Source organism: Molossus molossus, unplaced genomic scaffold (assembly GCF_014108415.1).
Source record: "Molossus molossus isolate mMolMol1 unplaced genomic scaffold, mMolMol1.p scaffold_m16_p_14, whole genome shotgun sequence".
NCBI lineage: Eukaryota > Metazoa > Chordata > Mammalia > Chiroptera > Molossidae > Molossus > Molossus molossus.
This window is the reverse complement of record NW_023425349.1, coordinates 29,095,540-29,111,825: the sequence shown is the minus strand read 5'-3', so window position 1 is coordinate 29,111,825 and position 16,286 is coordinate 29,095,540. Positions and strand designations below refer to the sequence as shown.

At 40.4% G+C, this 16,286-nt stretch overlaps 1 protein-coding gene across 1 annotated transcript in view; it reads left to right on the top strand.

The window, feature by feature from the left end:
• TMEFF1 (transmembrane protein with EGF like and two follistatin like domains 1) overlaps window positions 1-15,852 on the top strand; it is a 78,017-nt gene extending 62,165 nt beyond the window's left edge. Inside the window, exons 8-10 of the mRNA XM_036261975.1 lie at window positions 1,346-1,469; window positions 9,271-9,429; window positions 14,743-15,852. Coding sequence (XP_036117868.1) covers window positions 1,346-1,469; window positions 9,271-9,429; window positions 14,743-14,827 — 368 coding nt within the window. The 3' untranslated portion in view covers window positions 14,828-15,852. The remainder of the gene's footprint in view (window positions 1-1,345; window positions 1,470-9,270; window positions 9,430-14,742) is intronic.
• The last annotated feature ends 434 nt before the right edge of the window (window positions 15,853-16,286 follow it).

Genomic DNA, 16,286 nt, shown 5'->3' with positions numbered 1-16,286 from the left:
TTTTGCCGGTATGAAATGTCACGCTTAGAGAGAGCAGTATGCTCAAGGTTACACAGCTGACAATACACAGAATCTGTAAGCCAGAACTGTCGGTAGAAACAGTAGGAAACTGGGGAAATTGACAGGCCTGTATGCACTGGGGAACTCTGGGTCCATAGAGCTGAGGATTAATGTGCCAGAAGGAAAGTGCAAATATCCATTCCAAAACGTGCGGCTTTGTGAACAAGTGTGTGTATGTATATGAGAGACAGAGGCAGGAATAGAGAGGGTTGGATAGAGAGAGCATGAATGAGTGAATATAACTGATTTTGAAGACTGGCTCCTCACGTCTTCATCTGTCCTGCCTCTCTGTTTTTCCTTCCTGACCCGCTTCCCATTTCTGGCAGTGGAATCACTCACCACACTTCCATTTTCTTCACTTCAACTCAGTATACCTAAGTCTGAACAGATGTTCATCAGTATGTTTACAATGTTTTCCTTTGGAAAATGGGGTCTCAGATGATTAAATATTTTTTGTTCTGTATATTATTTGAATTCTTTTACATTAGCATATACTAAGAAAAACTATATAAAAAGATTAGCAAGACTATTTTCTTTATTAATTTTTAGAGAGGGAGGAAGGGAGAAGGGGAGAGAGCTAGAAACATTGGTGAGAGAGAACATTGATTGGCTGCCTCCTGCATGCCCCCCACTGGGGATTGGGCCCACAACCTGGGCATGTTCCCTGACTGGGAATTGAACCGGCGACCTCTTGGTACATGGTTTGCTGCTCAACCACTGAGCCACATCAGCCGGGCCACATTTATTTCTTTAACAGAGATGTTTAGTTCTTTTTGGGCAGATTGTTTTTCTTTCTTTCTTTATTAAAAAAATATTTTTTTCCTTTATTGATTTTAGAAAGAGAGAGGAAGTGAAAGGGAGAGAGAGATAGAAATATTGATGAGAGAGAACATCAATTGGCCACCTCCTGCTTGCTCCCACTGGGGATCAGGCCCACAACCTGGGCATGTGTCCTGATCAGGAATTGAACCGGCGAACTCTTGTGGGCATGGGTAGATACTCAACCACTGAGCCACACTGGCCAGATGGGCAGATTGTTATTAAATAACAGTAGCTCATAGTGGTCACCTCCTGCAAATATTTTGAAATGCTTTGAGTCTAAACAGTCTACCCGTTGTTTGTGGCATTATGTGACCTTGATTCTTATCCAGCCCTCTACTTGGTAAATTTCCTTTCTAAATTACCCAAGGTGGTGGATTTATTTGTTGTCTCAGAACCCTTGAAAAGGCTGTATTTCTCCATTTGCTTTTTACTATTTATTGACCTGGTTTATGTTCTTTTTAAGATGCTAGTGATCAAAGAGAAGATGTTTATATTGGAAACCACATGCCTTGCCCTGAAAACCTCAATGGTTACTGCATCCATGGGAAGTGTGAATTCATCTATGCTACTCAGAAAGCTTCTTGTAGGTAAGTTGGTATATCCAGTCAGAGATGAGAAATTTTTTCCATCAGTGGTCACTGCTCTGTAGAAGGCAATGAAATGTCGACAAACTATTACCAGAAAGTACTGTTTATTCACAGTAGAGGTATAAAAAAATAAATATCATTTCAAAAAAATTGGCAGATAATATGCAAAAGCAATGTTGTATTAGGATTTTGAGATTTCACATATTTAATATAATATTGTATATTTTAATATAAAAATAAGTATGTCATATTTCAACACTATTTTGGTTTATAAGCAATCTGTCACAAGGTGGTTGAGGGACTGAAAAATGTGTTAAGAACATAGAATATGTAACTCAGAATATACACGAAAATAGATTTCTAAAATAAGGGGATGAGGATGTAGAACCAGGTGTGATGTGAGAGATGGAAACGGAAAGGGTGTAAACCTGTCTGATTCTAGAGAGGTTATGTGACTTGTTGAAGGTCAACACCAAGTTACAGACAGAGTTGGGACAGAATTAGAGCTCCGATTTTCTGATATTCAACCTATGTTAGTGCTTTTTTGCTGTTCTGTGTCTGTCTACCAATAGCACTGTGTGCTGCTGCGGCTGGGAGCTCACCCTCTCCGTCAGATTGGTGTGGTTAGCCAGGTACTGTTTCCATAGACGAGGAGGGATGCTACTATTCTGGTCAGTCTTGCCTCCTGAAGTTTGGCCAGAATCCTTTTTTTCTTTTCTTTGTAAAAACCTCAAAACATGGAGAAATATTATACTTTCTTTTGTTCTGTCTTTCTCTCCAAGAAGTAAGAGAGGCCATCTGAAATCAGGTCTCCTGGTTTCTCTTCTCCTCTAGCTCTTTTATCCTCATTCTTTCATTTTCCTACTCTCCTCCTGCTTAAGAAACAAAACAACTAACCAACACACAAAACCCTATAAACTGTTAATGCTTAAATAATTTTTGTTAAGCTTTGGGCTTTTCCTTGCTTGAAAGTTCTTATCTTTGAAGAAGCTAGTTCCCCCCCACTCTCTCTTTCCTGAACATTTAAAAAATAACAGCTGTGCAGAAGAGAACAGGCCAGTTTTAAAATAATTGCTTAATGAATTTCAAACATGGAGATATACTTGATACATAACATTATAATAACATTATATTTAGGCCAGTTTTAAAATCATACAGTGGGTTCCTCATTTGTCTCACAGTGGTGTACATATTTTATTTTATTATTTTTTTTAATCCTCACCCGAGGACATTTTTCCTTTTTGTTCAGATAGAGTGGGAAGGAGAGAGAGGAAGAGAGAGAGAGAGAAACATCGATGTGAAAGGGACACATCTAGTGGTTGCCACCCGCACGACCCAACCAGGGCCGGGGACAAACTGCAACTGAGTTACATGCCCTTAGCGGGAACCAAACTTGGGTCTCTCCGGGCCGCAGGCCAACGCTCTAACCGCTGAGCCAAACCGGCCAGGGCAATATTTTGATAGAAGTTTAGATCGTTTTGTCTTCTTAGGATGGGGCATCTTTCGAGATACCTAAGTTTGAGGGATGAGAGAAGATGATGTGAGAGATGAGAGAAGAGGATGTCCTGAGAATGAAGTGATACCAGCTCACCTCATAGGATTTTAGCAGTTGACAGCAAGAAGATCGAATGGTATAGTGGTTAAAAGTTTTGGAATCAGATACACCAGATTGGCCAATTATTGGCTACGCTCTTTGGAAGTTACTTAAATTTTTTAAACTTTGTTTTCCTCATTTCTAAAATTTTAATAATTAACAGTATCCATCTCAGTGCTATTAAAATGAAATGTCAAGTGATTAGCATAATACCTGGTGCACAGTATATACTTCATAAGTAGCGATTGATATTCTTAGACTGTAAGTGCCATTAGGTTAAGGGCTGTGTTTTCCTAACCACTGTCTTCCTAGTGCCTAGCATAGAACCTAACCCAGTGGCTTCTCAGCAAATAATTTTTGAATGACACGTGATGATGGTCAACTTTTCCCTTTTCTCCAGACCAGAGGTGTTTCTTAAATGCTAAAGAATCTCTTCCTGCACACTTACAACTCCTAAAAAGCAGTTGACCTGTTTCTTTTAAGTGTTTACAATGTCTACAAGAATCAGGCCGTAGCATCACATGCATTGGATAGTAGGTGGGTGTGTCTGGGCAGCAGTGAATAGATGGTGATCAACAGTCTTAGCCACAGTCCCATTAGTAGGTTAGCATCTTCTGGCACTATACCACCAGTAGTTTGTCTGTTTGTGTATTGCTTATCTTGTACCAAATTTTACCTGGCACTAGGATTTCAAATTCGAATGTCACAGGAATCCAGGGTCTTACCTTAAAAAACAACAATGTACAATTTGGTAGATGAGTTTGACAAAAAATAAGCAGTCAAACTGTCACAAGGAAAGTGCTATCATACATAGATACACATGAGATGAATTGGGACTTCAGACAAGGCACTTCCATCTGAGGGGTTGGAAGACATCGTGGGAGGAGGGGCCCGATCCCCAGTTGTGGGGCATGCAGGAGGCAGCCAATCGATGTTCTCTCTCATTGATGTTTCTATCTCTCTCTCTAAAAATCAATAAAGAAAAACACAGGTCTTGGCTGATTGTTTGGCTCAGCATTTAGAGAGTCAGCCTGTGGACCAAAGGGTAGCAGGTTCAATTCCCAGTCAGGGGCATGTTACCTGGGTTGCAGGTATGATGCCTGGCCCTGGTCATGTGGAAGGCAACCAGTCGATGTATCTCTCTCACATCGATATTTCTCTCTCTCTCCCTCCCTCCCACTTTATCTAAAAATCAGTGGGAAAATATCCTTGGGTGAGGATTAACAACAACAAAAAAAATCAGTTCTTGTCATTGCTCTGCTAAAACTCTCCTCCATCTCACTGAGTGTAGAAGCCCTACACAGTCTGGCCCTTCACTCTGTCCCCCTGCCTCCCTCCTCACTGCCCACTCTAGACAAACTTCCTGTTCCTCCAACATGATATGCACGCATGTTCCCACCTCGGGGCCTTTGCACCGACTCTTTCTTTGTCTGGTGACCTGTCCTTCCAGTTGTTCACGTGACATACTCCTCTGCCTCCTTCATGTCCTTTTTTTTTTTTTTTAATTATTTTTTGTTACAGATGTTTCTCCTCCCCCCCCCACTGATTCCCCCCTCTCCCTCCCTCCCTGCCCTGTCCCCAGTTTTTTGTCCATGTCCACTGTTCATGCATACATGCATATAAGTTCTGTGGTTCATCTCTCCCCCACCACCCCCTCTTCTGGGGATTGTCAGTCTGTACCCCACTTCCACGTCTCTGGGACTACCCCATTCCTTAGACTGTTATGTTCATTATATTCCACAAATAAGTGAGATCATATGAAACTTGTCTTTCTCTGTTTGGCTTGTTTCACTTAGGATGATACTTTCCAGGTCCCTCCATGTAGTCTCAAAGGATAAGAGATCTTTCTTTCTTACAGCTGCCGTAGTACACCATTGTGTATATGTACCACAGCGTTTTTATCCATTCGTCTACTGATGGACAACTGGGCTATTTCCAGATCTTAGCTATTGTAAATAGTGCTGCTACAAACATGGGGGTACATATATTCTTTCTGATTGGTGTTTCAGGCTTCTTAGGGTATATTCCTAGAAGTGGGATCACTGGGTCAAATGGAAGTTCAATTTTTAATTTTTTGAGGTAACACCATATTGTTTTCCATAGTGGCTACACCAGTCTGCATTCCCACCAGCAGTGCACTAAGTCACATACCACCTTCTTAATGAAGCCTACCCTGACCATCTTCTTTTTTTTTTTTTTTTATCCTCACCCGAGGACATTTTTTTTCCATTTTTTGCACAGATAGAGTGGGAGGGAGGGAGAGGAAGAGAGAGGGAGAGAGAAACATCGATGTGAAAGAGACACACCGAGTGGCTGCCACCCGCACAACCAACCAGGGCCGGGGACAAACTGCAACCGAGGTACATGCCCTTAGCGGGAACCGAACCCGGGTCTCTCCGGACCGCAGGCCGACGCTCTAGCCACTGAGCCAAACCGGCCAGGGCCTGACCATCTTCTTTAAAATTGCAATTCTCCCTTTCTGGGTCATACCTGGCACTCGTAATTTCCTGTAACACACACACACACACACACACACACGCACACACACACTCTGTCTCTCTGTGGTACATATTACCTTCTAAAAGAACCATTTAATTTACTTATTATGTTGATTGAACCTCCCTCCCCTAGCTAGAGTATAAACAGGCCAGGGATCTTTATTTCTCTTGCTCATTGATGTGTCCCAAATGCCCATTACAGTACCTGCCACATGTCAGGTGCTCAATAAACATGTTAATTGAATGAGTCACAGCACTTGAGGCCATGGGAGTGAATGAGATTACTGTGGAGGGTGTGTGGGATAAAAGAATACAGGGTAGGGTACCAAATGCCTGGACCTGCCTTTAATGAATAACAGATGAAGAAGTAATCACCTGGAAGTTAATACTCCTGATATTTAGACAGTATAACTCAAAGTCATTTGCAGAAAATAATATCCAGGGAGTAGGATTGCCTGAATGATATATGGTCGACACATTTCTTTTGATACTCTGATTTTAATCTTTGGATTAAGCTTAACTGTCAGAGAGCTGCATATCCAGGGCATTGTTATAGCTCCCTGTGGAACTTTTTATTTTACTGAGCTTTGACTTCTGGCTATTAGCTTACCATGAAAGATATTATTTAAAAACTCCTAAGGGACCTGATTATATTATTGAATTTATTTCAGCTGCATTGATGAGGATGATGTCCTCTGTACCAGAGGGTGCCCTCTTTTAATGAGGACTAGTGAGATAAAGTTCCCTTGAATTTAATAACAACAGCAACTGTGGTTCCTTTGAACAGATGCTTTGATTTTATTTTATGGAGATTATATTTTGTGTCAGTGATCTTAAACACTTTCATATATATATATATATAAAACTGATTGTAGAGAGAGAGGTTGGGAGAGGGAGAGAGAGATAGAAACATAGATGAGAGAGAAACATCGATCAGCTGCCTCCTGCATGCTCCCTTTTGGGGATCGAGCCTGAAACCCAGGCACATGCCCTGACTGGGAATCCAACCAGTGACCTCTTGGTACATGGGTTGATGCTCAACCACTGACCCACACTGGCCAGGCCTTACCACTTTTTTTTTTGGTTTCATTTTTTTAAAACAACCAGTGGTTTTTAGTATATTGGCAGAGTGTTGCAATAAGCACAGCCAATTTTAGAACATTTCATTACCCCAAGAAGAAACTTCATACCCTTTAGCTGTTACTCCCAAATCTTCCCATCCATCTTAGCCTTGGACAACCACTAATCTATTTTGTCTCTCTAGATTTACCTAGTCTGGACCTTTTATATGAGTGGACTTATATAATAAGTAGTCTTCTGTGTGTGGAATCTTCCACTTAGCATCACTTTTTCAAGGTTTATCCATGTTGTAGCCTGTGTCAGACGTACTTTGTTCCTTTTTATGGCTGAATAAAATCTGTTAAATGGATAATACCACATTTTTAATCCACTTACCAGTTGATAAATATTTGGATTGTTTCCATTTTTTGGCTCTTATGAATAATGCTGGCCTGAATAATTGTGTGCAGGTTTGTATGTATATGTATTTTAATTTCACTTAGGTAAATGCCAAGGAGTGGAATTACTGGGTCAAATGGTAACTCTGTATGTGACTTTTTGAGGAAATTTTAGACTCTTTTCAAAAGTGGCTGTACCATTTTACATTTTCTACAGTATCCCTCACCATCATTTGCTATTGTCTGAATTTTTGTTTCTGGCCATTCTAATGGGTGTGAAGTGGCATCTTGTGGTTTTGATTTGCATTTCTTTGAAGACTAATGATGTTTCTGTCTTTTTTTATGTGTGTGTGTGTGTGTGTGTGTGTGTGTGTGTTTGCCATTTATATATCTTATTTGGAGAAATGTCTGTTCAGATCTTTTTCCCATTTTGTAGTTTTTTTGAGTTATCATTTTTTTTTTTTTTTTATCCTCACCCGAGGACATTTTCCCATTTTTTTGTTCAGGTAGAGTGGGAGGGAGAGAGAGGAACAGAGAGAGAGAGAGAAACATCGATGTGAAAGGAACACATCGAGTGGCTGCCACCTGCACGACCGACCAGGGCCAGGGACAACCTGCAACCGAGGTACGCACCCTTAGCGGGAACCGAACCCGGGTCTCTCAGGACCGCAGGCCGACACTCTAACCGCTGAGCCAAACCGGCCAGGGCTTTTTTTTTTTTGAGTTATCATTTTAAAAATATATTCTAGATGTAAGTCTCTTACCAGATATATAATTTGCAAGAAATTGCTCCCATTCTGCAGTTTATCTTTTCACTTCCGTGATAGTGTCCTTATGCACAAAAGATTTTAATTTTCATTTAGTCCAGTTTAACTTTGTTGTTGTTGTTGATGCTTGTGCTTTGGGTGTCATATCTAAGAAATCATTGCCTAATCTAAAGGTATGAAGATTTACTTCTTTTTTCCCCTAAGAGTTTTATAGTTTTAGCTCTTAGATTTAGATCTGTGATCTCTTTTGAGTTAATTTTTGTGGATGTTGTGAAGAGGAGGTCCAACTTCACTTATTTGCATGTGGATGTCTAGTGGTCCCAGCACCATTTCTTGAGGTCTGTTCTTTCCCCATTAAATTGTGTTAGCACTGTTGTCAAAAACCAGCTGACCATGGGTGTATTTCTGGGTTCTCACTTCCATTCCATGATCTATATGTCTACCAGACTACTTTTTTTTTTTCCTGCTAGGAAGCTTAGAGCCCAGTGTGAAACCTTCTGGCCAGGTGTTCAGGAACCTCAGGGACGGGATGGTTGGACTCACATCACCCCTGGTTTTCCCTGTTTTCCCCCTGCCCCCAGGTTTCTTTGTTGTTTTTTAAGTGCTTTATTAAAAAAGCTTTTCTTTCCTTTTCTTTTCTTTTCTCTTCTTTTCTTTTCTTTTGGTAATGAAGTGTGGGACATTAATAAATATAGTGTCTTTACACTTCGGATTTTTTTTTTCATCAGTTCCAACTGGAGGCTGCCCAATTCATACATTTTACTTCTGTCAGCTAACATTGTACATTTTCTGTTACATAGCTTACGTTTCCCCCATCATATTATCATCATGATATTGTTGCCTTTTTATTTACTTTTAATTGGGATTAGATAATTTCTAAGATTAGCACCTATTTGACTGCTTGTCTTCATTTCTGTCATTAATAAGTTATTTTCATCTCCTGCATGCATCCTAAATGATTATATATGCACACTAAAAAGTGTCTTGACTATAATTTGGTGCTGTGTTCAAAGAACTGTAAATGTTTACACCTGTTTATTCAGTGATCCTTACATTTCTAAGTAGCTAGCCTAAGGAATAACACTAATATAGAAAACTACACAGTCACCTAGATGTTCACCACACCTAATTTATAATTGTGAAAAATGGGAAATAACTAGAGGAATAGATAAGTTAGTTATGTTATCGTCACTGAATGAAATATTATATATGTATTTTTGAATGAAGGTTATAAAGACTATTTAGCAACTTTAACAATTAATGTGATATAATGATAGGGGACAAAACACTGTAAAATAGATATATTGAAAGGAGTGTAAATGCCATCCACAAATGGCAATTTTTTTTCAGATGGTGAGGGGGGGTTCATGATTTTTCTGTTCCTGTTGAAATATACCATTTTTTTTGGTATCTCTTAATTTTAAAATCTGACATTATTGAAATTTGTAATTCTCATAGGAATTCCTTTTTTTTTCCCCTTTTCAGATGTGAATCTGGTTACACTGGACAGCACTGTGAAAAGACAGACTTTAGTATTCTCTACGTAGTGCCCAGCAGGCAAAAGCTCACTCATGTTCTCATTGCAGCGATTATTGGAGCTGTACAGATCGCCATTATAGTAGCTATTGTCATGTGTATAACAAGGTAGGTGACAGCCTAAGATACACCAGCTTTAACTTAGAGGTGGGCAGCTGTTAAACTGAGGGAGAACCCGGAAGCACACTCTCAAGGATAGGGGCTTTCAGTCCACCAGTCTAGTAGGAAACAGTCTGAAGATCAGTTCACTGTTTCCACGTGGATCTGACCTCTCCCTGCCTTGCTTCTTCAGAAGATGGGCCAGAACCCATTCCCAGGGTTTGGGGTCTATCTGGGCTGCAGGTAGGGGGAGCATGAGAATATTCAATGGCATGAAGGAATTTGGGGATCTTCAGACAGTGTGTTGCATGTAAGCACGGCATTCAGGGACAGTCGTGCTGGTAGCAGACCCTTTAGAATGGTCTGCAGCCCTGGCATTTTGGCTCAGCAATTAGAGTGTCTGCCTGTGGACTGGAGAGTCCCGGGTTCAGTTCCTGCTAAGGGCATGTGCCTTGGTTGCAGTTTGTCTTGGCCCTGGTTGGGGTCACGTGGGTGGCAACCACTTGGTTTGTCTCTCTCACATTGATGCTTCTCCCCCCCCCCCCCCCACTGTATCTGAAGATAAATGCAAAAATGTCCTCGGGTGAGGATAAAAAAAAATAGAATGGTCTGTACATGCACAGGAGAGCTGCGCGGAAAGTTTCTAAGCCCCGCTGATCTCTGAAAAGTGTTTTATGCTCTGATGATCTACTTTATTCGTAGTAAATATAACAAGAAAGGGAGAAACAGAGGTTAAAGAAAACTACTTTTTTATATCATTATAATGATACTTCATTTTCTGGAACACAGTCATGACTACTAAACTTTAAAATTCTGTTATAACTAAAACCATCAGAATTTATCATAACTAAACGCCAAAGGACAATTTAGATTGCAATTGGCAAAAAATGGGTGTTTTCCACACTGAGCGGAACTAACTAAGTCAGAACTGACCTGGACCTGAGAAAAGTCAAAGCAAATGAAGTCCATATGTCTTTATGCTTCCCAGTCTCACGTCTTTTCTTCACGTGTGCCTCTTCCTTACCTCCTTTAAGTTTTGGGTCAAAAGTTTCATAACCATCATCTGTATACTTTTCTGTATTATTCTGGGCAGGGGATGGGAGCATATCAAGTAGAGAGATTGGCAGGCCATAAAGGATTTATGACTCTTCTTCAAGGTCTGGATGGAAGCCAGACTTGAAGCAGTCTCTACCATCTGGAGCTGGAATGATACATCCAGAAATGATAATTTTAAAAAAGTGTTCTCTGAGTACCAGATATTTTTCATCAAATTCAGGCACTGAAGTCAGTGGACTTGATGTCTATAGAACAGAGATGATCTGCCCTTAGGCAAGACTACTGAGTATAAAATTGGGCTGTAGATTAAAGTAGGGACATAATGATATAAAAAGTAATAACAGCTGAAGAGAAGATGGGAAAAAACATGCAACAGCAGGCCTGCCCGTGGCCATTTAATATGGGCTCAGAGGTTAAGGCATTTGCCTGTGGTCACCCAAACCAGTAAGTGGAAGGGCCTGGACTGGATGGAATGCTGCCTGAGCTCCAAACCATTCCTCTTTCCACAGAACCATTGATGTTGAGTCATCTTGGGAAATAGATTTGGCAAGTGTGACGATTGCATGGGAGCAAGGTTCCAACTTGATTTTGTAGCAGTTCAGAGTTTTGACCAGGGGAGGGATTTGGTATCAAACATTTTTTTCAGAGCATTAATTTGAGTGTCATCTGTGAAATTTATTGGAGGAGAGAAAATGTGAGGTCCGGGGGGACCGTTTAGGACATTATTAGAGTAAAGGATGAGTGAAGTAGTAAGTGATTTAGAAGGTGAAAGAAAGAAGTAAGGTACAGGTAAGGGAAGATTTTGAAACCCAGTAATAGTACCATCTTTAAGAAGATCAAAGAATGTCAGAGTCAGCGGGAAGCAAACTTTGAGTTCAACTCCTTCATTCTAGAGAAATGAAGAAATGGAAGCCCTGGAATGGGAAGGACCTTCCCCAGGATCATAGAGGTAGTGAAGACTGGTACAAATCCTAGTCTGGCTTTATATCCAGCTCTGTGCTTCTGTTCTTGATGTGCTGTGATCCTCAGCTACATATTCAATGATCTGGCAGGTTGTTTTCAAGTTAATACCCTCCAGTTTGTACCCCAGACCCATTTGCTGCCTTCACAGATACTTAGATATCACAGTATAGTTTTAACTATGTACCGTGTCTTTACTGTCCATGGACTCCATGAACAAAGGGTCATCTCATTGAACGTATCATAGATCTGTCCTCGAGGTCTTTTTTTTTTTTTTTAATCCTCACCCGAGGACATTTCTCCATTTTTTGTACAGATAGAGTGGGAAGGAGGGAGAGAGGGGGAGAGAGAGAGAGAGAGAGAGAGAGAGAGAGAAACATCGATGTGAAAGGGACACATCAAGTGGTTGCCACCCGCACGACCAACCAGGGCCGGGGACAAACTGCAACCGAGGTACGTGCCCTTAGCGGGAACCGAACCCGGGTCTCTCCGGACCTCAGGCCGACGCTCTAACCGCTGAGCCAAACCGGCCAGGGCTCGAGGTCTTTTTTCTTTTTTATCGTCATCCTAGGACATTTTTCCATTTTTTGTTCAGGTAGAGTGGGAGGGAGGGAGAGAGAGAGAGAAAGAGAGAGAGAGAAACATCGATGTGAAAGGGACAATCGAGTGGTTACCACCCACACAACCCAACCAGGGCCAGGTACAAACTGCAACCGAGGTATGTGCCCTTAGTGGGAACCGAACCTGGGTCTCTTGGGACCGCAGGCCGATGCTCTAACCACTGAGCCAAACCAGCCAGGGCCTCGAGATCTTTTTATTTCAGTATTTTCTCTCCTAGAATATCACGCTCTCTTGGATTTACAATATTATATTTATAATTTCTTAGACTTGTCTCCTTGGAATTTTTAAGGACTGCCTCTCCCACACAGTCCATTGTGGGACAGCTGTTCACTTATCCCATGGTGGCTGTTACATGTGAGGAATCTTCCTTTAAAAGGATGTTTTCACCTAGCTTGTGTGGCTCAGTTGGTTGGACATCGTCCCATGTACCATGCACCAGAGGGTTGCTGGTTCAATTCCCGGTCAGGGCACATGCTCGGGTTGTGGGCTCGAACCTCAGTAGGGGGTATGCAGGAGGCAGCCAATTGATGTTTCTCTCTCATCAATGTTTCTATCTCTCCCTCTCTGAAATCAATAACATATTTAAAAAAAAAGATGTTCCCACTGACCCACTTATCAAGACTGCATGAGTAAAATTTTCTTTTATGCTTGGAATCTTTTTTCTTGTTTTTAGACTCATAGAATGACAGATTGACAGTGACCTTGGACATCACCCTAGCAAAACCCCCTTAATTTATAGGTGAAAAAATCATGATCCCAGGACGTTGGAATTTTTCCAAGGTCATAGTGAATTAGTGACAGTTAAAAGAGGGTTGCTTGACTCTCAACCAGTTTCCCCATTTATGAAATAGAGATGACTCCAGTGCTATTTCTAAGTGTTTTTATGAGGATTAGTGTGAAAAAACAATATATAAAATGGAAGTATTACCACCAAGGCTTGTATTTATTTTTTTTATATTGTCACCTGAGGACATTTTTTGATATTTTGTTCAGATAGAGTGGGAGGGGGAGAGAGAGAGAGAAACATCGATGTGAAAGGGACACATCGAGTGGTTGCCACCCACACAACCCAACCAGGGCTGGAGACAAACTGCAACTGAGGTACGTGCCCGTAGCGGAAATCGAACCCGGGTCTCTCCAGACCGCAGGCCAACGCTCTAACCACTGAGCCAAACTGGCCAGGGCCCACCAAGGCTTTAAATCAAGGCAAAGCAGTGCTCTTTGAAATTGACTAAACACATGGAAATTTAAAATAGGAGTACTCATTGTTGTAAGACTTTCTTTCCATTAGATTACAGATTTCTTTTTTTTTTAAATTTTTTTTTTATCCTCACCTGAGGACATTTTTCCAGTTTTTGTTCAGATAGAGTGGGAGGGAGAAAGAGAGAGAGAGAGAAAGAGAGAGAGAGAGAGAAACATCGAGGTGAAAGGGACACATTGAGTGGCTGCCACCCGCACAACCCAACCAGGGCCGGGGCCAAACTGCAACCGAGGTACGTGCCCTTAGCGGGAACTGAACCTGGGTCTCTCTGGACCGCAGGCTGATGCTCTAACCGCTGAGCCAAACCGGCCAGGGCAGATTATGAATTTCTTTAAAAAAATTTTTTTATTCTCACCCAAGGATATGTTTTTTTAAAAAATTAATTTGAGAGAGAGAGAGAAACAGACAAAACATTGATGTGAGAGTGAAACATCGATTGGTTGCCTTCAGTATGTGCCCCAACCAAGGACTGAACTTGCAACCTAGGTATGTACCCTGATCGGGAATTCAGTTTGTGACCTTTTGGTGTACAGGACTACACTCTATGCTCTGAGCCACCCAGCCAGGGCTAGATTATAAATTTCTTGCTGGCAGAGATTTTAGAGGTTAGTCCAACTCTTAACATTTTACGTAGAGCTGTACAGCTAGTTTTTAACCAAGACAAACTCAGGATTACCAGAATTCATCCCAGTCCCTTTATTCTACATTGCGTAGCACAGAACTTTGTGCAAACACAATGAGAGCTCACATGTTTTCATTCTGTGGACAGGCACACACACGGTTACAACACAGATTTTTCACCACCGTGGAGAAACGTGTACTGCAAAACGAGAGCAGAGTCCAGGAATATCCCTCATCCCCCGCATGGCTGTTCTTTACTGGGTCCTGTGGTTTGTCCAAGTAGAGTGTGGAACAACTTCTAGTCATTTCCTAAAATCTCTAGGCATTTCCTATATGTTCACATTGGAGGTTAAAAAAGCATATTTCTTCCTGATTTCTTCCTTCATCCAAGCTGTTCTTGTCATCTGGGGGGTGTCAGTGTTCAGGCAAAGTACCTAGGCCAGGATCCTTTCTACTGTCGCAGGTTTATGTTATCAGTTACTATGGCTGGAGGGTTGTCAGGCCACAGGAAGAGTGAGGATTCCTTTTGGGGATACAAGTCAATATTAGAGACGCAGGAAGCGAATTGTGCTTGTGTCCGTACCTACATCAGGTGTCTAACTGTCTCACCTCCCAACTTAGTCGGGAAGATAGCTGTCTGATATGTTGGTCCTCACCTTGTCTTACATCTAATGACATCCCATTTCCCTTCCATTTGATGGCATACAGTACAACTTTATGTATGAAATGTGTATTACTTTGGGAACATTTGAAATATCCTAAATAAAATGACATTTTTCTTTCTTTCTTTTTTAACTCAACAGAAAATGCCCTAAAAATAATAGAGGACGACGACAGAAGCAAAACCTAGGTCATTTTACTTCAGATACGTCATCCAGGATGGTTTAAAATGATGACTTTTATATGTACACTGACCATGTGATGTACATTTATTATGTCTTTTTTTAAAGAATGGAAATATTTATTTCAGAGGCCTTATTTTTGGACATTTTTAGTGTAGTACAGTTGGCTCGTATTTAGAATATTCAACTACAACAGTTTTGGACTGTTCAGTAGTCTTTGTTTTATGTTTTTAAATACAAAAATTGATTTCATAAATTTGTACCACATGGTAATTCTAAGACTTGTTCTTTACCCATGGAATGTAATATTTTTGCAAAGGTGGACCACTTCACAAATGGTTATAAAGTCATACCCACTTCTTCCATGTGACCACAAATGGCTAAGCATGAACTAAAGGTAAAGATGTTTACAGATTACTTTTCTTACAAAAAAAATTTTAGAAGACACTGTGTTTAAATAGACATTTAAATGTTTTGAGATTTAGTAACTGATTTTTTTAGACACTGCCTATCGCATGAACTGTAAAGCTGTGTGTATTAGGTGTAAAATATTTATAAGATGTGTGGACTGGAATTTGATTATTCCTCTCTGAAAAAATAATTCTGATAATTCAAAAAAGTATCTGGTAGCAATGATGGAACAGATCACTGGAAAGTAGATTTAGATATTGTGAAAATAGTCGGTTTAACAAACAGATTGAAATAAAGCCTACTCTATCAGTTAAACAACTTTAATACACATTAATTTTTAAAGAAGATATTTGTTTTAACATAAATAAATTGTATCAGTGTTTGTGAATAAAATGCAAAAATGATTGTTAATGATTGGTGCTCTTAAAGTGAGCTTAAAAATTACCTAAGATCTCTATCCAAATTTTTCCTGTAGTAATAGCTATATTAATAGATTGTTGGTGTTTCAAGATCTGAAGTGTGAGTAGAATATATCAGCTGTTTAACGTGTAGTTTAGATATTCAGAAGTATGCATGTAGAATTTAAGACTATGTTCAAAATTGAATATTAATTTTAATATTTGATTTGGAAAAGCATGTTATAATATAATGTTTTCACTATATTGCCTCTGTTTTGGTGTGTTTATTTACTACCTTCTTTGATATTGATATGTCAGTGCAATTAATATGTAAAATTAATAGAAGAAGCCGATTTTAGCTCAAAATTCTCCTTTGCTTTTACAAACGCTGACGGAAATTATCTAAAGGCAAATTATCTAAAGCCCCACCCAGCATTTAGAGTTTGCTTTTTTGGTCATTTGGCTTCTAGGCTTAATATTAGCAACATGGTGGCTTCGGTGAACTTTAAAAAAAAAAGCTTTCGTCCTCTACCCACTCTACCCACACAGTCCTATTTGAGTCCCTTCGTCAGTCAGTAAGCATGTTTGGAACAGTCCCCAGTGCTTTGCAAGGGCTCATATTGCAGAACAGTCACGTATGGGTATTTGTAGTTATAAATACTTGACCAGTCTCCAGGGGTGGGGCTTCCAACCCTT